The sequence below is a fragment of the Diadema antillarum genome, unplaced genomic scaffold (assembly GCF_040938485.1).
Source record: "Diadema antillarum isolate AM-2024a unplaced genomic scaffold, OU_Dant_1.0 scf00000163, whole genome shotgun sequence".
NCBI lineage: Eukaryota > Metazoa > Echinodermata > Echinoidea > Diadematoida > Diadematidae > Diadema > Diadema antillarum.
Genome location: NW_027271052.1, coordinates 1761170 through 1785170, shown reverse-complemented (window position 1 = coordinate 1785170; position 24001 = coordinate 1761170). Strand labels below are relative to the sequence as shown.

General features: G+C 38.1%; 1 protein-coding gene across 1 annotated transcript in view; it reads left to right on the top strand.

The window, feature by feature from the left end:
• LOC139722353 (heterogeneous nuclear ribonucleoprotein K-like) overlaps window positions 1-24001 on the top strand; it is a 146659-nt gene that overhangs the window by 86786 nt on the left and 35872 nt on the right. Inside the window, exon 4 of the mRNA XM_071633660.1 lies at window positions 14543-14889. Within this exon, the coding sequence (XP_071489761.1) occupies window positions 14832-14889 (58 nt within the window). The 5' untranslated portion in view covers window positions 14543-14831. The remainder of the gene's footprint in view (window positions 1-14542; window positions 14890-24001) is intronic.

Here is a 24001-nt window from a genome sequence, read left to right as displayed (position 1 = left end):
GTGTCACAGTGACTTATGTTCAGCCAATCAGGCCAGTGGGAGTGTCACATTGACTTGTGTTCAGCCAATCAGGCCAGTAGGAGTATCATAGTGACTTGTGTTCAGCCAATCAGGCCAGTCCAAGACTGTAATTGACATATGAGAAGTCAAACTACATGCTATGTTCAAATTGATTGTAGTAAACATACCAAAATCAAACAAACATTATTACAGAAATGTCATTAGATATGGAAGTTTTGAACCTTAGAAATATACCTGGCTCTCTGGTTAGGAGATCTTAATACTGTAAAACATGATATATTCGCGGCATGAAATTTTCGCGAATTGGAGCTGACAGCCTTTTTCGTGGCATGAAATTTTTGCGAAGTGCCACTAGCGTTCAATCAATATAGTGTAAACAAGAACTTTCGCGTGCATTTTAATTTCGCGAATCTTGGCGCTCGCGAAATTCGCGAAATTAAAGTGCACGCGAAAATTCCCGTTTTACAGTACCCAACATGGATACACCCTTAGTAGCAAGCAGATTGGTATTACAAACTGGGAGTGGATCTTTTTTAATTTTGACATTTATACAAATCATAAATGATGTGCTGATATCTAATAATTAAGGAGTTAGCTTAACTGATTGCTCTATATTCCCGTGGTATTCACTGCCCACAATACTAAGAATCAGAGTGACAAGAAGAGGTACAGATATATCAAGTAGCAAGATCATGCTTTTGAATATTACAATATTTGTTATGGTAGGTGAAGACTGTAAGAGACTTTCAAATTACAACCTTTATTGGAGAGAATGGTGATTGCCACATCTGTCAAGTTTGATAATTTTTGACAATTCATCCCATAGAAAGCTTAGATTAGTTCAGTTTTTCAAGACAAATGTGCATCCAGAGAGGGAGAAGACAAGGCAGTAACACAGGAAGCTTGAAAGGTTTGAAGCACTCATCAGCTTTGTGGCACAATCCACCAAAATGGCCTTATCCACCAAGCCATGCCTTGTCATTCAATGTCAGCTTCAAACACTGATGTCTTATGGTGTCCTAATACAAGTCTGAATTTAGCAATTTTGCATGCGAGGTTTTCCTTATGCTATCATTGAGTTTATATCAATCTGTCATAGGGTTCAAGGCACCAACTACAAGAAATGTTTTTGGTAGCTGAAACAAGAAATATTTGGCAAGCATATTATAAAATCTCTGCTGGAAATGTTTAATAAATCATGTCTAGTCATCTGTCATATTAACCTTCAAGTCCTTTTGTGCTGTAATAGGAATAGGCACGGAGCATGGATGTCATTGAAGAACTAATTTACTTCAAAATTGTACCGTCAATTTCTTACACTCCAACAGCTTTTATGTGTAATTTGTTGTGAAGTCATGTCGAGCTGAAATTTTTGGTCCATTGTACCTAGAATTGTGAATTTCCTGAGCCATCAGTGAAATATGGACTGCTTTCAGTCTTCCTGACAAGCTGTGGCCATCTCTCTCCTTCTCCCTCTCTTTTCTCCCCCTCCCCTCGTCTTTCTTTCTCTCTCTCTCTCTCTCTCTTCCTCTCTTTACCCTTTATAACTCTTAAGAATTTCCTCTTCCGTTCTGTGGTAAACTGAGAAGCAGAAGGCGATATCTCTTTTCTTTTTCTGTGTAAGTGCTGTATTTGCTTCCCTTTTCCAGTCTTTCTGTCATATACTTCTTCTGTATATTTAGTGTTTAGTCTTTATATTCCCCTAGTGCAAAAACAGGTTAAGTTGTATTGACTGTGGCATGAATGTATTTAATATCTATCATCGTGGTATCTTTTTTTTTGCACTCAAGTTATGTGTGATATTTCTCTACTTCTCTGGTACTACGTATATTGTTGGTCATATACCTTATGCTACATTTTGCAAGTATAATGTTTTGTGAGTGGTTGAATGATCAAGAGGCATGATGACAGAATGTGAAATAAGTATTATATCTTCCCTTCTCTACTGTGATACCAGTAACATTCATGGCATGAGACTTTCAAGAATTGGAGCCAATGGCTTTTTTTTTTTGCGGCGTGAAACTTTCGTGAATGACAACCATGTTGGTGTACCGCATTGGACTGGCATGCATTGCACTGTGTAGATGAAAATTTTCATATGCATTTTATTTTTGCAAATCTTTGTTCCTTGCTGCTGAATTCCTGCAAGTTTCATGCATGCAAAAGTTTCTGGTTTGACAGTATAATAGGTATGTACCTCTTTGCTTTTCATATTCTGTCTCACTTTAAATATTGCTCTCTTTAATACCTCCCTTAACATGCAATGAAATCCCTCCCCCCCCCCCCCCTCACTGTTACTATATATGTCTTCTCTCTTGCTCTATGATTTAGTTGAGCCATAAAGGACCTTGAGTCAGCTTTTCTCCCATCAAAGTTGGGAGAAAATATTGTGTGGTATTTGTCAGTGACAGAGCGTGGGTTTGTTACCCATGCCAGCACTCCATAGCAACGGAGCACGCTTCTCCCACACTCAGGGAATGACAGAAAAACAGGGCTGCAATAAAAGCCATCCAGCCACGTGATGGCGTGGCAGTACTTATTACATTTTCATTAGTCACGTCGTACGTGGAGTTATTACATTAAGCGCATGGGGCTTTCAGCGCCATTGTGCCACAGTACTGATAATCAATATAGGCATAATTAATGTGGGTCCATTACACAGCGCTGCAAGGAGTAGAGAGTCAATATATCGCTGGCTGGGGTAATGCACCTTGTGTAGTATCCCACAGGTGCCTTCACATCACACCACGGGATGAAAGTCATTCCACTGTCTTCTGGAGACAACCCATTGCAAATAATGTAGCAATTTCATCACACTCTACCATATGCCGTATTGTAGGCATACATCATATTTGGGAGTGCTCAATCTTTTTGAATGTGTATGCTTGATTCAATTCTTAGTTGACTGAGAAATTCCTAAATAACAATGATTGTAGATGTTTCATGGTTATTGTCTTGTAATTTTGTTTAAAATACCCAGGCAATGCAAGTGAACCTGAATACTACTTGTCATACAAGAAGTAGATAGTATAGTTAAATTTTACTGTTGAGGTCTGTGCTGTAAAAGAAAATTCATTACCACTATGAATAAAAACTAAACAAACTACATCATCATCAGTATTCTTTCCCGATCATGTTATAGAACGAGTTATTGGCCCCTTCTTAGCAAGTCCTATGTGACATTTTGAATAGAAAAAGAAATTTTCACCTACATTTGGTGCATTGAATTCAATTCTCAGCTTATTTTTGTTCATAAAAATTCATGCTTAAATGACTACAAAAAAAAAAATTGCTTTCTTCCCTAGTAAATTCACTCTCATATGTCCATTTATATGTGTGTATATATACACTATGTTTACATATGTCAGTAAATTTACAATACTTGATATTTATATAAATTTACTGATATAAAGATTGATACAGAATTACTGTTGATGATAAAACAAAATGTGAATCCTATATAAATCAAAACCTTCAAATTTGGGGCATTGTTCTAGCTATTTATATTAATCATAATTAATTCATGAAGAGTATTTTTTTAACAATTTTTTTTTCATAGCATATTATCTCAATCTTTGTGCATCACACTTTATACAAGCCTTACAAATATTACAAATATACACATTTTAATCATTACATACCAGCATACAACCCATTCAGAGTCTGATGACATTTTGCTTTGGTCTTTCTTGATGACATAGTTTTTAGCTAGAACCAGTTAATTATGCAGTGGTCTGTCAAGGTGCTTTTCTTTGAAAAGCCGATTAAACAAGCACATAATAAACTTTAACATAATGTATTGTTACATAAAGATAAATGAAAAATATCACAGAAATTATTTTTTATGAATATTGTCCAAGAAGTCAATTTCAATTCTTGCCTTGTATTTGATATATCTTCACTTATTTTAAATCTCCTTCATTCATTGTAGTAATAACTCAAAATTAGGAGGTAAGAAATGGTAGCATATAATCAAAAGTATGTTGTGCAAACCTTCAGTATGGAGGGGGATGGGGCACAGTGGTATAGTGGATGAGACCCTTAACTTTGAAACTGAGATCCCAAGTTCAGGTCCTGCCAAATTCCTTTTTCCTTGGACAAGATGCTTTTACCCACCATGTCTCTCTCCACCCAGGTGTATAAATGGGTACGTGTCAGTGCTGGGGTAATGATAATTGCAGGGTCCTCTAGAAGGACAATGGTGACACTAAAGAGGCTGCCTTGGATTTAAGACCATGTGGTTGTGGTGGTAGTAGTAGTAGTAGTAGTAGTAGTAGTAGTAGTAGTAGTAGTAGTAGTAGTAGTAGTAGTAGTAGTAGTAGTAGTAGTAGGAGTAGGGTGGCAGCAGCAGTAGTCGTAGTATGTTAGATATAGCTTTGAAAAGTTCACAGGATGATATTTGAATTACCATAACCAAGCAACAGTAATAGTTTGATGCTTATGATATCAAGTAATTATGATAAATAGAGTAAGGCTTGAAAAATTTATCAGATGACCAAAAGTGCTGCCTTATGGGAGAGAGTATACCAATGACAGCTTGTGGAATGGCACAAGTATGCAGGAAAGATTGACAGTAATTCATTTAATCAAGGTTAACTCATCAACATTAGTTTTATGTAATGGTAACACTGAGTGAGATGAAAGTATGATCAATGTTGCACCATAATGAATGGTCTGTCATGTTTAATATCATTTTTATTATGTATGTCAAGACTTTGGTGAATATTTATAATGTCAAACACTAACTCAATGACTGAGAAATGTAAGAAGAACACTTACAAAATTTCAAGATAGCAGAGTGTTTTAGTGTCATTGTAACCTACTGTACACCTGTACAAGGATGAGAGCTGTGACATGTCACTCAGACCATAGAAATTTGTTGGATGGAGAGAATGACTACTCTCACTACCTGAGCTATCTATCCCCCATTCATTGTTTTCTCCCCTCTCACCTGTCTTAATGTTTCTCAAGGTCATGCCTATAGCACTTATCACTTACTCCTCGTGGGAGATTCTTGCTGGATGTAGACAAAACTAACAACATGGCCTCTGAGTGCTATAATACCCTGCTCCCTTTGAGAGTCTCAAATATCACAGACATACTGGACCCACTGCGCTCTCATGAGTAGTGGGTGAAAATCTAACTTGTCAACTATTTTAACTCCAGACTCCTCATTGGTACGCTGACTAAAGGATGTACAGAGTAGAGAATTGTAAAGAGCAGTCTTGGAAGTGGTAGAGGAGCCTGTTTTGTTCTCTGAAGCCTCTCATGTTTTTTGTCTTTTTTTGTCTTTTTGTACATTTGAATATATTTTCTGCAAGTTTTGTCATATTCTTAATTATTGCCACTCAAGTAAATGTAGCAGATTCTACTATTTCTTCCACATAGAGAAATTGATGGTGAGCTATTTTAATGCCACAAGAGTGTTTCTTCATATGAACTTTTTTTCTTCTGGCACCCCCCCCCCCCCAATAAAAAAGACAAACAAACAAACATGATGTCATGGTATGAGATAAGTTGGATATGAACAGGAAACCACATATGCCTAAAGCTGGGCAATTATCATTTTGAAGTTCTCTCATGAATCCTTTCACATGTTGGTTGTTTACACAGTATGAGATATAATGTAATCCATTTGTAGGCTGCCAATGCCAGATGCATTCTTAGATATTTTTTTTCCATTTTTGTGACGATTTATAAACCTGCCTTCGACTGCCATTAGCGGAGTAAAAGGTTATAAGGTATGAAAAGCTATTGTATGACCATTCCAGAAATAGTGACGTTCATCTTTTAGACCAGTTCCCATTTAAGAATTTAGCTGCTTTGTGTTGAAGTGAGCAAAATATCATCAACTTGTAAACATCAAGGATCATGAAATATCTTGCTGTTTAGTTGAAAATATGGTATAAAATTAAATCCACAAGTGGAATTGCTTGCATCATGAGTAAGGAAGTCTATTTAAAAGCTGTTTTCCTTCTAAAGATGGAGGAATATATATGATCATGATGACATAGATGGGAAGAGATGCCTTTACAGTGGATGAATGTCAAAATATCAACAGTATTGAGACACTCTATCTATTCATTCTGCCGCCCACTCTATATAGGTTGGTAGAAACTTTCAAGGGTTGCTTGCAAATACCAAGTAAGATGTACCGCCATAAAATTCAACAAATACCATCAACTTAGATAACGTCTGCGTAATTCCATGTTATAAGATAAGCTTGAATTGATAGTCACTCCATCATTGAGGAGAAAGCAAACATACAGAAAAAATTCAAACCCTCACCAGGGTATGCTCCTCTCTTTACTGGTCATTTCTTTCTTGACAATCAATATTCCTTCAACAACAACAAGAGCAAAATATTGAATTTTCCAATCATTTTCCATCCCACATTCTTGCTTCCATATCTCAATCTTTGTTTCTGTGCATCTGTCTCTATTTCCTTGGCATGGCACGTGTCAGTTTACACAACTAGTTTTTCCCCAAATTGAGTTATCTCTGCACCATTGCTAAACTACCTACAAACAGGAGCACTTCAAGAGCAATATGTTGAGTAGCTGCACACCTACAGCTCCTTCCTGTAGTCCTTTTTTCCTCAATATGTATGCCCCATTTAATCATTGCTCCATCTTCATTCCTATGAATGCCCTAGCCTCATTTCATACTCCAGTTTGATTGCATCAGTGTATCACAAACCACAAGACTTTACATGTTATTGTTTATGTACCCCAGATAGTTAGTATTGGGACACAATTTTCCTGACATGAGACGTAGATGCGAAGACAATACAAATATGGATGACTCACTGTCACCAATAGACTGAAATTAGTGGGCAGTTTAGGATGAAAACTGTTTGATTGTCATGTGCATTTCCCTGAAAGAAAGGACTCGCTCTAATTTGTTCACGATAGGATGATCAAGTAGTTCAGTGATGTAGCACTTGTTGACTGTTGACTGTTTTGTTGGCCAGGGCATAGGCTTAGCTTGAGATTTTAGGGAAAAGTTGACAGTTTGTGTGATGGCTGTGTAGGTGATTGTGTGGGTGTACTTTATGCATTCTGTATCAACTGTTCAGACAAATGCTCCTGTTTTGCAAATGCAATGGCAGGATTTAAAGGGATGATATAGTATTGGTGGAGGTGAGGATTGGGCGTATAACTTTTTGTGAGATACAAAGAATCCACTGGGCATACCATTCTAAGAGGAATTTTAAGTTTATTACATGAATATCAGTTTTGGAATGGCTGAGACATTAAAAACAAAGTAAAACAAAGCACTCCTGATAAAAGGTGGGTCCCACCTTTAATTAGGATAGCTCTGTTTTGGATATCTCAGCCACTTCAAAACCAATTTTGGTCAATTTAATCTTTGAATCCCTCTTGGAATTACATGCTCTTTCATATCTCATAAGAGGTTTCTTAATATCTCCCAAAAAAAATTAAAAACCTGATGGTAGGTCTCAACCAAAACTATACAGTCCCTTTAATTTGGTTTTTTTTTTTTTAGCATATGAATCAATATATCACTCATAAAGTCACTAACAATTAATATTTCATACAGAGCACAAAAGATAAACTAAAATGCTGTATGAAGTATTCTCCCAAATCAGGTATGGGAGTAGTATAGATAAGCAACGTATTGATGCCAGCACATCAGCCATTAATAAACATGTGGAGTGTTTCTTTTGTTTTCACAAAGATTTTACAGAAATTTAGAAGGCATATCATAGAAGCCTATGGGTTTAGAATGAGAAAACGTCAGAATAGGTAATAAGGACTTTTGCCTCACATCCGATTTTAACTCTACTACAAATCATATTTTTAAGGGTATTAAATTCTTTATGATGTTTGGATAATTCATTTTGTGACCTCTTTTAATCAGGATTGTAGCTTTATCTGGACAAATCTCTTTCTCCCTAGTCACCCTGGTCACTGCCTATAGATGCTTCCTGAAATATGTCTGAAACAAAGAGGCCTTCTAAGCTTTTGTTTGCTTGTCTGTTTAATACAATCAAGTGGCCATTTAGTTTTTTAAGGTTTCTAACGCAATATATTTGTTCTTGTATGCAGTGAGAGCATTGTCCCGTACTTTATGAAAAAATGATCATTTTGCTGTTGTTCTCTTAAATTCATGCCCACTTAAACCTTTAAACAGAAAACACTGAGAAGGTTGCACATGGTAACAATGCCTTCAATCCCAGCAAGTGATGTGCCACAAGATGGGACTGCAGTTTGCCAATTCATCCACTGCTCTGCCTTTGGCCTCTACACAAAGAATTGATTCTCAGATGTCTTTAATAATGCATGTGGTACAAATGCAGTGACTTTGCAAGTGAATAGAACCATTTGACTTTTTCTGAAACACAGAGCAAATCAATGTGCTAAACAAAGGAGTGCCTACATCATTTGATGGTGTGCTCGGTGGAGGGAAAGCCAAAGGGTAGCAAACGACATTTTCTCTCTTTTTGTGCATTGGTAATAAGAGCAAAGGACTCGTGCTAGGAGACATCGGTGGAAGAATGCCTTTGAATGGCCTTTTAGTATAGACAAAGGGGTCAATTAAAAAAGCAAATAAAAAAAAATATCCAAGAAAACAGCTACTGTGCCTTTAAAAATTGAAATGTGATTTCATGTTGAAGATGGGGCCTGATGATATAGATCTTTACAGATCTTTACTAAAAATTCGCTATCAAGATGCAAGTGGCAAAATGCTGAATGTAGCTAATTCCAGTGTTCTTAAAAGACATATATGTGACATTTCCAGGCCTCAAGCTGTATTCTCCATCCCTGCTTGCATCCAGTGAACTGATAGCAGTCTATCTTTATGTTCTCTACACTGTGACATTAAAGACAGATGATACAGATGGAATTGGTATGAATCATGGCACACTGCTGACAGAGACACATTTTCTTTTTTTTTTTAGTCTTTCAAATCATTTCACTGTGAATAAGTCTTGTTTAAAATGTCATAAAAAAACTAGAGCTCTGTACAATCACAGTAGCATATTGTGTGAGAGGAATTTGGCCAATGACTCAAAGAGCACTGTTTATACCCTTAAGATTTCTGAAGAAGAATTTAAGAATAAACCCAAAATGGCTGAATTCACGTAAGGTTTGGCTGTTTAAGACCAGAGTGACAGGTATGTACATAGCTTTGTTTATGTCGTAGGCATTTATGGATAATTTTAAAAAATGATAATGATATTATGCAAATAATGAATGGTCACGAGTGCGATGGTACAAGATTTCGCACGAAGTGAAAGATAGAGGCGCTCTATTCAACGAGATGAAGCCCAGTTGAATAGTGCGCCTCATCTTTCATAGAGTATGAAATCTTGTTCCATCGCACGAGTAAAGACCATACACTATTTGTTTTATACAACACCTCGAACGTCAAATGATGTGGTCCACACAGATTCTTGAGTTTAGTACAGAAATGGCAACCTTTTTCCGTGAAAGACGAATGAGTAGCCGCACAGTCGCAGTCACCGTGTACATACGAACGCGAAACGAAGTTGTTCACAAAAATGAGGGACAAAAGTACATGCTTGTAAGCGCGCTTGTAATTGTTGAGTGCGCGCGGCAAATGTTTGTTTATTGTGACATCAGAGCTGTGCGATGGAACAAAAACTTCGAGTCAATCATGAGTTTAACACAGGAGTCAATGGAAATGCATGACGTCAGCCTTGCGCTATCCATTTTTGCTCAAACAAAATTGCACGGCTGACAGCTACAGCGTGCGATGGAACTATTAACTAAATGTCATGTGATGGGCAATTGACCAATCGGATAGCTACATTCTAATTAGGTGTTGTATAAATCACCTTGGCATTAAACCGATCAAATTCCAGCAAAATTTGAGAATTATATTTTACATTCTCTAATTTAATCTTGACTGTGAAAAAATGCAATATCGTGCACAACAGAAGTTAACATGTGAAATATGTCATACAAGGTTCATTATTTGGAATGTGGTATCTCCTTGAATATATGCATACCTTTTTATATGCTTGCACATTAATGTACTCCTGTGAAAATGAATCTGATTACTGTGAACCCATTATAGCCTTGGGTATTGTAGTCCACTTATTGCATGCAACAGTTAGAAATTACATTAAACAATGCATTTGAAATGTGTCCATATTTCTATGAAAGCATGCTTTCTATTATGAAAGATTAGGCATGGAAGCATAAAGTGCATAGTAAAATGTCTTTTAAAGTGCTCATCCTGTATATCTGAGGATATGTGGTTAAAAACAGACATAAAATTTTCAAGTTGGCTTTAATAGGCTGATTCAGGTCTTTGTGTTTTATTGTGAATTGGTCAGCTTTTGGTGTGTCTTCAGTTGCCATAATGTATACCATGGTTCATACCCAGGTTTCATATAAGTAGGTTCTCAATACGATAACCTTTCATCATACATTTCTGCTATGTTTGCAGCAAATGGAGAAAAACACATCTAGCATTAGATAGTGCTGAAATGTCCTTCAGTTTGAAAGCTAGTCAAGGGTCCACTCTAAGCCCATTCACCAACTCACTCTAATGTTATTTTATATCATATCCAAGGAAACAAGGAGATTGGAGAAGTAGAGAGACATTGACGAAACAGAGAAAGGGAGAAAAAACAGACAGACAGACTGACAGACACACAGACAGACAGACAGGGAAAAGGAGAGATGTAAAGATTGGGGAGGTGGGGAAAAGGCAAAGGCATGAAAGATGACAATTACACAACTCTCCCTTTCTGTCTATCTCTTTTTATTTCTTTTCCTCCTTTTTTTTTGTGGCTGGCCTCTTTTGATTTGCAGTTTCTTGTAACAAATTTGAAATATGTTCAGACATCTTGATTCCCTGCGAGGAGTATCAGAGTGTCAATGATGCTGGGGTTGTGATATACCGGTTAGTGAGAGTTCTGGAGAGTACAGACTATGGGAAAAGCAGAAATAATCAATCAAACTTGTTTCCAGGTTAACCATCCTATTTGTAGAGGGAAAGAAGAGCCAGGCTGGTGGGAAAAGATTGTCAAGACATTGAATAAGGGTAAATGTGGTGTTGGATTTGAGGTCAGGAAGTACTCACCTGTTAGCTGTTTAGCTCTCTTCAAATTGTGGTTTCTTGAGATGGACCCTGATGTCACAGGACGGCATTTTACTCCAAGTCATGTACGAACCACTAGTTGGATGATACAGATGGAGTCCGTAATGTTATGTCGTGTATCTCTGTCCAACATTGGTGCTTGAATGTCTGTGATATTATGTCCAATATCCTTTGCAATGCAGTCACTGTAACTCAGAGGTCTTCTCATTATCAAACATACATAATCTCTACTATTTTTTTAATGCATTTTTTTTATTTCACATAAATTTGCATTTAAATCTGACGGTTAAATCTAACCATCACATTTGTGATTACGAATGATAAGTTGTCAAGATTCTTGAGAGATATGTTCGTATGGATATACATGCACTCTTTTGTATTACAAAACAGGGGACATGTCAAATACACAATAGAATGTTGTAGACACTGTTCTACATCTTACATTTCACCACACGAGATAATGAGATCATTACTAACAGCTTGGAGGCAATCAGTAAACTCTCAAGTGTATCTCTTCAAATCTTGATATAGTTTACTTTATCTAAAGCCTGCCATAAGAAGTTCCAGGCAGTTAAATGAAATGTCTCTTCTTGGAGATGATGAAGCAGTTACGTTGTTTGTCATCGTGATCGAACATGAGAAGGGATAGTTGACACCCAGTGATTCATCATTGTACATCTCTTCCAAATCTCTGTAACCTCTATTAAAACACCATCACAATACAAACCTATTCCATTTCTGAGCCATCAATATCAAATATTCATAACTTTGGTTTCGCAGTGTATACAGCCCATGTGTCCTAGCAAATGGCTATCATTGCAACAAGAAACCAAGTTTTGGAATTGGCTGTGCCAGTCATGTCTTTTCTGCAAACTCATCATGAGATATCTGTGGAGATTGGGGTTGAGAGGGCAGTCAGGGAGCAAAGAAACGAGAGAGAGCAAACTGAAATAGCAAGGCCACAGACCAATATTGCAAACCAAGGCCTTGCTGCTCAGTGCATATTAAAATCTTTAACCAATCTTTGTAAGTTTTTTTTTCTCCACTCCCCTCCCTTTTTCATTTCATCTCCTTCCCTCCACCATATCTTGACACTTGTTATCTCTCTCTCTCTCTCTCTTTCCAGGCATGACTTTGAATGGAATTCCCCCTCCAATTCATTCTTCTTGTCTTTTCTTGTCTTTTTTTTGGGGGGGGGGGGGAGCACATCAGCTTCTCCGTTAGTGATGTGATTGTTTTGTGTGTGCGTCATGATTTTACTCTGTGGTCATATGTCAGGGAAAAAATACTTCTATATCATCCAAAGTGGTTACTATATACGATTGATTATCTCAGTGAGTTGCATACTGATCAATTACATGTTAGAAGGGATCACTAAACTAGTCAATTGATCTAGTCACTTGAACCAGTGATTACATAATATATCGCTTATCAAGTTCATTAATTTTCAGTATTTCTATCCCAACTTATTGGTGTATGTATTCTTTGCCTTGCTTCATTTCGCTGTGCAGTCCCCATGGTAACATAGATGTGACTGGATTTGCATATTCTCTTCTTATCTCTCTGTTTGTGACTGCACAAGTCAAGATTAAATCAAATCACCATTTATAATGTATTCCCCAGGATTGCAAAGTGTTTGACAGCTATCTAGTTGTAACAGTCTAAGGAATTAACATGCTTATATTGTCCCCCCCCCAAAAAAAAAAAAAGTCCATGAACCTCTGTCACATGTTAACTGTGGTTCCTGTTTCCAGTTTATGATTAACTTCCTTGCAATGACGGGAGATGCGTTTTACCACTATTGATCAATTAGATACAGATGTCATCATAGCGGGAATATTTGTGAAATTCCCACCATCTATTCTATTAACAAACATACCTCACTGGTTGTAAAGTCCATCAAATACTTTTCTTTTTTATATAGTAGAGGGAAGTATTGCCAAAAGCACTACCTGTCTAGTGTCTTCAGTATGAAAGGACAGATAGGTAAGAAAATAGCAGCAAATTGAGGAGGAAAAATATTTTAAGAAAGCTATAGTACAGTGCAGAGTAAAGATATTTTAGTATGACTTCAAAGGTCAAACATGAATAAAACTAACCATTGAAATCCTCCTTTGAATAGAGAGTGCATTTGGTGTACAAATATTGCATTGCTGATGTCAGTATTATTGACTTCCAAGCAGTGTCTAAAACTATTCATAGTTTAACATCATGATATCGTCTGTATGGTACTATGGACCTTTAAACTGGCATCTCTGTGCTTCCATATTGCTTGTAGCTTGACGTCACATGCAATTTCTGCCTTCTGTAGAAGGGCAGTCCCGTGCCAAAGTGTCAAAAAGCGTAAAATATTGAGGAGGAATGAAAGTCAAATTGTCAGATTAAGCCATCCTTCAGCAGTGGCGTGCCAGCTAACTGTGTGATTCGATGCAAAATGTCTCAAGTCCTCTCTCACTATCCCATCTCTTCCTCTCTCCCTCTCTCACTCCCTGCTGTTTGCTTGTGCAGTATATCCCTATCTCTCTTATCTACTGTTATGTTGCTATATCTTTTTCTGACTCTCCTTCTCTCTCCCTCTATCCAAATGTTTGTGTAATAGTTCTTTCCTTGTCCTTTTCCCCACTAAAGGCAGCTCCTATGAGCCTGGCTTTCAGTCTCAGATCGCTAGCCACCCAGTACTCCTCCTCTCATGCCAGTCAACACACAAACAAGTGGGCATATACCCACGAGCCTCGCATTTCCATATGAATGGGCAGTGGTTGGATGGCCAGTGTGTCGCGTGCCTACGATCACACACCCAGGCCCTATTGTAGTAGGAGTCTATAGGGAAGGGAGTCAGCTCAGAAAACAGTTCATATGCAAGGCAAGCTGCAGACCAGTTATTAAGAGCAAATAAAGCCATGGCTGGTCGCACACAGCCATGCGTATTGTTTGGAGCCCCTTATTACAATGTTTGGTCTTCTCATTGCATCCTAGCTGGGCCATTATTGTAATGACAAGCCCAATATTGCAGTCCCATGGCCCAGGTTTTACATCTACACTGCATGGACACATTTTTTTTTTCTTTTTCTGCATCTCCTTTCAACTGTGTGTATCTGGTGATCAATGCAGGAACGCCATAGCCCCCACCCCTCTCTGCATTTATTATGCTCACACACACACACACACACGCACGCTCTTCCACGCATACAGAGTACAATGTGTGAAGCCGGGTTGTACCTTCAGTAAAGCGCAGTGTGTACAAAGAGTGTGTATCTATTAGTGTGTGTGTCTGTGTCTGTGCCTGTGTGTGTGTTTGAATGAGTGAAAAAGGCAGCATTTTTTAGCATCCATACTGAGGAGGCTTATTTGAATTGCTAATCAGGTGCTGCCCTCCACCCTAACAAGTACCATCACTTAATGGCCTCATTTGTTATTCCAGGTGCCCACCTGCTTTGCCGCATCTGATTGGTCGAGGGCGCTGTGCATAAATAACCGCCTCTCACCCATCACTCGTCAGTCTGCCACTGATCTTCGGCTGGATTTACAGCCTCATCTGAAGAGCGGAGGAGGAGGAGGAAAAAAAAATTGCGAGGGGAAACGGGAGGAAACCAGATCCGTGAGAGGAAGAGCAAGCACGTAGAGCTTGGTGGAAGAACGCTAACCCTCGCTGCCCGTACGCGGCATCACATCCACACGACCACTGCGACGAATTGAGGAGGAAAAGCAAGATGGCCGAAGCGATGAGCATGGGAGACAGCAAGATGCAGCAAATGAGTGACAACGAAGGTAAGGAAGCTTCAAATATAGAAGTTGGCCACTTGGATGCTTGCAGCTGTACCTTCTATGGCTGATATCATGGGAAAGAGAACTCTCTCGGACAAACAACCTGTTTGATTTTTGTGAGAGTGGTCATTTTGCTTGAGGAGTCAAATGTTCTTCTAGCACGCTATGTCGCTATCTTCATAAGATTCTGCACTGCTCTTTGCCTGCACACACTACAAGGAATCATACACAAGGAGAAAGCAATCTAGTATTGATAAATCAACCCCTCCTCCTGTATTCTCTTCATAATCACTCTGTTTAATCCTTCCATTGTAGAAACTTGAGCAAGCATGATTTCATTTTCATCATACTATCTTCATGAATGTTTGTTTCTTAGAGTAAAAGTGTTTGTTTCTGAAGTAAAAATAAATCTTATCAAAGTATAACTGGTGAATACTGTACTATATGATATGAAATTCAAAGCATCAGGAAAAATATCAGTTGTTTTTGCCCATAGAGATGTTTTCTGATACCGGTGATTGTCAGACACTGAGTTGGGCTCACTATGGCAACCACAATCTGAAGATGAACTCTTTTCTGAATGTCATCTTTACTAGGAGAAGTAGAAAAAGAAAAAAAAACAAACCTTCTCCCTTTTTCTTCACTTTTGCCACATTTCATCTTATGATCTCTTTGCTGGATGGAGGAGAAGGAGAAACTTCGTAACTTGTGTCAATTCTGTTTGTTTCCCTTTCAGAGGACCTTTTCAAACCAAACACTGCCACATCCATCCCTGCTCTCTCTCTTCCCTTTTCTCTCACTTCGTCTCTCTGCCAATCTAATTTCTTTCCGGAGTGGGGCCACCTCTTTGTTATGTTTTTTTTGCACTGAAAATTACCCGTGAGGCAGGAACCACACATAGTAATGTGACACCATGCACATTGGTGTTTTTTTTTTTCTTTGAGAGTGTGTGTATGTGCGTGCAAACAAGAGCAGAAAACACTGTGGTGTATGTGTTGTGTGTCTCTAAAAGGTGACCATTGAATTTAGAACTGAGAGGGTAGATTTCTTCTCTTATTTCATAGACAACTTCACTGTTGATTCCTTGGAGGGAGTTGATATTCTTTTTTCTTTTCTTATTCAAGTCGTGATGGAGAATTCTGTGTAGTGGCAGTCCTATTTGTACAACCTGTAACACACAGCATATTGCACAAGATAAGCTGCAAGCTGCAGCATTTAATGTGAGAATGTATTACAGTGTGAAAGTAATAAAAGGCTATCAGTCATACAGTGTAGGTACCAAAATTTTCTACTATTTTTCGAGCCACATGATGGTAGAAATTTGATGTTTCTGAGTTATACATATATGTTTTAAAAAAATCCTCATGTTTTGCCACATGCTTGTATGTGTCTAAGAGTCACTCCCCATGCTTAATAGCCATATGAAATAGTTGTAGAATATTGCACTTCTTCTGAGCATAATAATGCTGTACATGGACTAAACGTGGTAAAGGTTGACAATATTCCAGTGTTTTGCTGTAGTAACCTGTTTGTCATGAATTGATGTGTTCAGATTTGGCCACTAAGCGGCTGTAAGAGTAATGAGGTCACTGCTACAGAATCATGGTAGATTGTACTAAAGCAGTATCAGAACTGTCTTTAAATCAAAATGTTGACATTTTGCGCAAATTTTACACTGACACAGAACAGCTCGATAAATCAGCCTATAATGAAGTATTTACTGCTGACTGTTTCTTGTCACACAAGATTGGTAAACTGTAAGACAGATGTTTTAGAAATGGGCAGACTTTATTTGTGAGCTGTGAAGTAGAAAGAGTTTGATTTTATAAGTGAGTGATATAAGACACTTTGATTCCAACCTAGTATGTCACTTACTACATTTCAAAAGTCAGAACCTGTCTGTCAATACTTGTATTCTTACCTGACTCTCATCAAGTTAAATCTCTGTCCATTTTCAAACCAACAAGTTCAGAGAGATCAATTCAAAGAATGGACTGTTCAATGACCTCACAAAGCACTAAGTTTGGATGCTCAAGAGTGCATTGCTAGATTAAACGAAGGGAGACTTGTTTCACCACCTGCGACAGTGACTGATGAGTAATGAAATGGAAAACCATGTGACCTTGCCAGGCAATTTCATTGGTTGATATATTTTGATACACAGCTTGCCGCTGCTCATTGCTGAATTGTTTATCCCCTGCCGCTGAGAGTATGAAGAGAGGAAAGATGAAGGGGAGGAAAATGAATTGATCATTGTGTTGCCTAGATACAATCCTGATGAATGCCTAGACACAGGATCCTGATTGACCTTGTTGAAGGGTTTTCCATGTTTCCATGGAAACAAACAGTATGCTGCTAAAACTTGTTAATCAATTTTGCTTTATCCTTCTTTGGACTCTGATGAGTATATGTGTGCATGTTGCTGCTTTGGGGTCACAGTGTTTTAAACTTTTACTAGGTTTTACTGACAAGACATGTTCAGTGTGTGTACAAATTTACAAGCGAGAAAAATGATAATGAGGATTTTTCTTTCTGCTATTAAGAAAAGTATGCATACAAAACTTTTAGTAGATATCCGTAATGATTGCATTAAACATTTTTTATAATTGCATTTTTACTCTGGATCTGAGAAAAAAAAAAACCAAGTGGTTTGATTATTGATTATCATAAGACTCGTTATCATTATTGTTCTCCATTATAAAATTTGTTAACATTAATGTTATAAGATTGATTATAATATCTTTAAATACCAATGATATTTCCATGAAAAGTGTTTTTTGCCATGTTCATTGTCTTGATTAAGATATAAAAAGATATCCTTCATGCTTTTTGTCTGTTCTCCCTATCTTTTCTTTCCTTTTTTTTTGTTCATTTCTTGTTAAAGTTGTCCTGTTTACGTATTAGGGTCTACAATGCATTTTGTATTGATTTCTAAAAAAAAAAAGTAGCTTTATTAAATCTTACGATAGATGCCATTCATCACATAGTTTCTTACCTACTAACAGAATCCAAATCTGTTTTTTCTGTATTTGCTTGTTCTGTTCTTTACTAAATTTAGTTTTGTCTTTTACCATTCTGAATTTTTCATTCCTCTTAGCTGTCTGAAATTGATCAAACTTTAATTTGTGTCATGAAGTATGCTGTTTTGTACTATCTTCTATCCTCTCTCTCTCTCTCTCTCTCTCTCTCTCCCATTCTCTCTTCTCTTCTTCTCTCTCTTAGTCCAGAAAGCAATATATGTTGATATTAACATGTCCCAAGCCAATTTGGCTAATTTACCCCTCTAATCCAAGGGAGGGAGGTAAGCATTGATGAGAATGGCTGGCCTCATGGTGGATGGCCTCATGGTGTTGGCGGGACGCCTTGCAGTACATCTACTTTAATTACAAATCATCAAAATCTTTGCTAGCCCTAGTTTTTTAAATACCGGGGCACAGAGCAGCTGATATGGTTCACAGTTACCCTGCAGATTGGTTAATTTCCATCAAATTACCCCAATGGCAAAGCTTGTGTGCACCCAGGGAACAGGAGGAGAACTCTGAGATTAAACATCAGAGACAAGTAAATGAACTCAATTAAGTAGTCTGCTAAGTAGACAAATCTTACAACTTCCCTGTGACCCATTTTTTTCTCGTTTTTAAGGTTTTTTAGCATTAGCCATTGATGACAAAATTGTACATTTTTTAATGTGGGTTCTCAAAATGGATACATCATGTATGATAAACTCTATAAAGCATATAACTGTTGGTCATATGAAACAAGGAAGCCAATACAACATAGCTTCTGATCACTTACGTATGCCATAACAGTTATAAAATACAGGTGTTTGAAAGCTTGCCAATGGGAAGGTATCAAATCTTTTGTTGACTTAATTTGACTTCACACAGTCAGTAGGGAGTTTGATACTATGTGATGCAGATTTTGCCAATGATAGTCACTCCCGTGTAAGACATTTTTCATAGTTTTGGCTAATTGATTGAGCTATGATTCTACATTTGTTATATACTTCATTCCAAGTTTTGTACATATGTGTGCATGTGTATATTTGTTTGTTTTTTGAATTGTTTAGGTTTTTCTTGTAGGGCAAATTTGGGTTGAGTTGGCAGAGGCCAAATCAAGTAATGGACTCGTTGCTCTGATCAAGTGCATTTGGATGGATTGAGGATGGGTTGTTGGCATGCTATCAATCAAGATAATGTATTGATATATAGGCCTCCATTCCTTCATTAGGAAGACCCTGTGTGGATAGCGGTGAGACACACTGCCTTCTACTGTAGGCCAAGTGTTGGGGCTGTTAACACTTTTGGTTTCTCACTCACCAGGGTGATGGAAAAGGGTTAGGGTTAGACACAAATGGACAACTGAGAAAAAGCGGCAAGTTGCTAATTAAGAGGTCCACACAGGACCGGATGCCTTTCATCAAACAGCATTATGACTTGATTGCTGGTGTAATGGGAGGTGAAGAAAAAAAAAAACATTATCAAAATGTAGAACAAAAGAAAATCAGCTCCCATGTATGAATGTGTGCTTTGGATAGTGTGTCATGTAATCAGCAACACCCATTATTAACTTAGTGTGTTTTTGTGTCTGTGTCTGAGTAACATTTCTTTCAATTTCCTCTATCTTTTCAAAAGAAATAAAATCATTCTTAAAGTTGATTCTGGAGATGTAGTAAGACAATTTATTGTTATCTCCTTAATAGTGCATTCAATGTGGAAACCTTTGAATTATTCACAGCAAAAAAAAAGATATATGAATTTCTCTGCTCTTTATCTTGTTCCTTTTTCATATATATTTGAATTGAAAGTCATAAGAATACAATCATACATAATACTTGAATACATAATGATAGTGACTGGTTCAGCCATCAAAAGTTCAGAGGCTTATTGGAAGAGGCCTCATAGGTGTATAAAACATGAGATACTCTGTGCAAAACTTTGATACTGTATGTATGACGATGACACATTGGTATGTGGTGGACAATATTCATTCTCCTGGAGGGTATTTCTATCTTTTTAGCCCGTTGAGGACGAGCTGATTTTACTACAACACGCATTTCACGTAGATGCCTGCCCGAGTAGACTCGGGACTCGTCATCAACGGGTTAAACGTGTACATTTTTGAGTTGTCAGAGGTGAATGTATGATATCTGACTATTTTTTTTCACTCTTCCTTGCACATGTTGCTTTCACACTTTTTTTCAGGTCTTTTTTTTCTTTCAGGTCCTTTTTTTTTTTTCAGGAGGGGATCAGAGTGTGGGAAGGGTCCTTTTGTTCCAGGCAGGTCTTTGTGGTAGGATATCCTCTCTCCTAGCCACAAGACTTGTAAGTTCCCTGCAGCCATGCTTTGGATGGAAATGAGCTCACAACCAAGCCAGTTTCCATCATAACACTGCCCTACCATCAGTCTGCCTCCCACCCACCGTAAACACACACAGAAGTATCATGTCATTTGGGGCTGTCCTAGCTACCAGAAAGGTCAAATTTTGAAATTTATGCAAAATACATGTCGAGATCCATTAGAGGCGATGATGGTGGTGAAAGCCTATCGTTCTCAATCCTAATGCATCTGTCAAAGTGCTTTGCAGTAGAGAGAAGGAGATCAGTGGTGACAAGGATAGCTTTGAGGAATACAGATAGGAGAGAGATAGAAGAAGGAACAAACAAAGGAAGAAAAGGAAAGAGAGAAGGGGAGACATTGAAAACATTTTGGCTTCTTTTTCTTGTCCCCCTTGGTGAGTGCCCCTTGTAAGGCTCGTGCATCGATGAGCATGATACCAATTTGTGCAGCCTTTCAGGACACAAAAGAAACGTTCACACAAACGGCGCAAATATTTTCTGAAACAAATGTCAAATTTAGTTCTGCTTGGCATGACAGCACTTTGCCTGACTCAGTCTCTGCCTTCCCCACTCCCTCTCTCTCCTTCTCTCTTTCCTTCTATCTCTCCTCTCTCTCCTTCTCATTCTCTTTCCCCTGTTCTCCTTTCCCATCTCCTCTCTATCCCTCGTTGTCTTTCTTTCTCTCCTTTTCCTCTTTCTGCTCAGTCTTCTTACTGCCATTCCTTCTCTTTCCCTGTCATTCTCTCTTGTGTTCCATACATTTATCATATTCTCATGTAATTTGGGGGTCTCCTTTCCTGGCACAATATCTCAGCACTTATTTTGCCCCATTGGTCTTCCTGACACTGTAAGGTAACTTGCTTGATTACTAATCATTTTTAAGCCATGCATTTTATTAGGCAAATATTCATGTTGTCTATTTCAGAATGAAACATTGTAAGCAAACTCCATTTGATATCAAGAAATATTTCCCCTACTGAAAATTGCCACTAATTTTCAAACATATTTTTTTCATACTGCTTTGAGTTGGGCTGATTATTATTTGTACTGCAGTGTCTTTCCTATCTCCTTCTTCTCTTCTGCCTTTCCTTCCTATCTCCTTCTTTTCTTCTTCCTTTCCTTCCTATCTCCTTCTCTTCTTCCTTTCCTTCCTATCTCCTTCTTCTCTTCTTCCTTTCCTTCCTATCTCCTTCTTCTCTTCTGTCTTTCCTTCCTCCTCCTTTTTACTGTACATTTCTCCCTTTCCTCACTTTGATTCTCATCAAATTGTAGCCACTTCTTTCTAGGCCAGGTCATGGCATGATATTAACTCTCTATAGATTAGATGAGACTACCCCTCCTTGCTGGTTCTACCAAAGTGCTAATCTTGTCAATCTGGTCAACTTTTGTGCTTAATTCGTGTTGGGACACCCTGTGTCACATAACGATCCATCCAGCATTAACTCTTCTAAGCTCAAAGTCCAGAATTATGATTCCAAAAAGGTGAGGGATAGACCCTTGAAGCAAAGGGGGTCATGATCATAGTAAAAATGGCTAAATCTTGTTACCTCTAATTCAATTTTCATCCTTCATTCTTTCAAATTGAATTTCCATCCTATTCCCTCGTGCTGTGAAAGGCGATATGTGCCTGGCCTGTTCTGGCGCCCTCGCTAGTCCAACATGTGTAATACTTGTTACTCCATTACACATGAGTTCCATGGTATCATCTCTCCATGTGGGTTTTGACTTGGCAGGTGGCTGTGTGAACCCATTAAAGGCAGGATCTTAACACTGGTGTTTGATGGTATAGAACACTTCAAAACACACACTATTCTAAGTAAGTACAAACACACACCCAAACACACATGCAGGCACATACACACAAATGAATAAACCAGCCCATACAGTGTATAAAGACAAACACAGTACTGATTAGGACACTAACATACAAAACATGAGCATCAACACTTATGTTCATATCCACAGAACATATTAGCAGAGAAATCCATGAATACAAACACACTCTGAGAATCATTTTTCATGACATATACCTGCAATATATACACCTCTCTCACACACACACACACACCTACATGTATGCACCCATGAAGCATACACTTACAGACATACAGATTCAGAAGGTAAGAATGTGCATAGATCTGAGTTAATTCTGTCTCATGATTCATCATAAGACATTTGGTAGAAAAAGAAAGAGAGAGACAGGAAGACAGACAAACAGACAGAATTCAGGTAAAACAGTATTTTTTCCCCCTGTGGATGTAGAGATACACACCCATGGTATGGCATACCGGTATCTCAATTGCAAAGTCTCATGTCGGGAGTGGGGAATGTTACATCTATATCTGTGCATGTGAAATTGGTTTTCTGGTGCAATTACGAAGCCATTTAAAGATACATTTGCAATATTCAGTCACCAATTTATATGCACCCTCGTTGGCTCGTGAAGCTTGCGTCGTCGTTTCCCATCGCAGACTTAAAAGAGCAGGCGACGTTATCAGAGTCGGTACTGCAAGAGTTCACATAACATCATTTGACCTTTCTGGAAAATGGCTTCCACGATCTTCCACTCTCCATCACTTAGCTGTAATGTTTGGTGGAAGCTACCTCTTTCTAGCACTCCATACCCCCCCCCCCCCAATCACCACCACCTAGCATGGAGCAGATACATGATATAGAGCAGAGACTTAGTACACAGCAAACAGAAAGGAGGGGGGGGGGGTGGATGGCATGGCGTGATGAAGCGGGAAGATGGCTTCCCACTGGGTACAGTGCACAGCGTCTTGCTTTGGCTTTCTCCTTATGATGATGAGGCCGTAGAAGAGGCAGCACGCTTGCATGCACAAAGCAGACTGATTCTTGCACACTACCACTGACAGTCTTATTAGAGTCTAGTGAGGAGGATAATGACAGGGGACAAGCAGCCAGGGTTTATGGCTACCTAATGAAGCAGCTAATGTCTGACTGCACAAGATCAGAAGCAGAACCAAGTGTTCCACTCTTAATGCCTGTATTGAGGAGATTTTATCAGAAGGAAAAATTATATTTCTAGTCAGTTGGAAAGGGTCATTGATGCCAAAAATCTCAGAATAATGTTGGATCTTCTAGGTTTTTTTAAATTATCTGTTTGTATACATTGAGATTTTTTAGAAATAAATCAGATGGTCTCACTAAATTGCAATTTAACTCAAAATAAACTTCCAGCGTGATTCAATGAAATGACTTGAAGGAAGGCTAATCGTGTGACTAATTGATGTTTAGATATTTTCTGGGTGACATAATTTTGCTTTCACTCATCATGCCTGTTGGTACATTAACAGAAAATGATTATTGATGGGAACGTAGATTGCTGTGTAACTGTGAATTGTGTACACAGGAGTTGAATAAAGTTTTTTTATCTCAGTAGGACATAACTGTTTATGAAAGGTTAATAAATTGTATCACATAAATGTTTTCCTTTAATCATCTTACCTAACTTAAATTTTGACAGAATATTTCCCAATAACATAGCTTCTGTTATTACAAAAATAGGTGGAATCCTAGTACATGGTTTACAGACAAGATTGATGTCAAGAGAAAAAGAAGAGATGAATTTGAAAGACTCTCAGCTCTCACTCTAACCAACGGAGAGAAAAGATTGCTGCCTAAATCACTGCCAGAAGACAGTAACATGGTCACTTATTAGATCTCCTACCTGTATGTGTAGTCATGCAGTAAGGGAAAGACGAGCTGGCGGTGCATGCATTCAATTGGAGAAAGTCTAGATTTATTCGCTGACA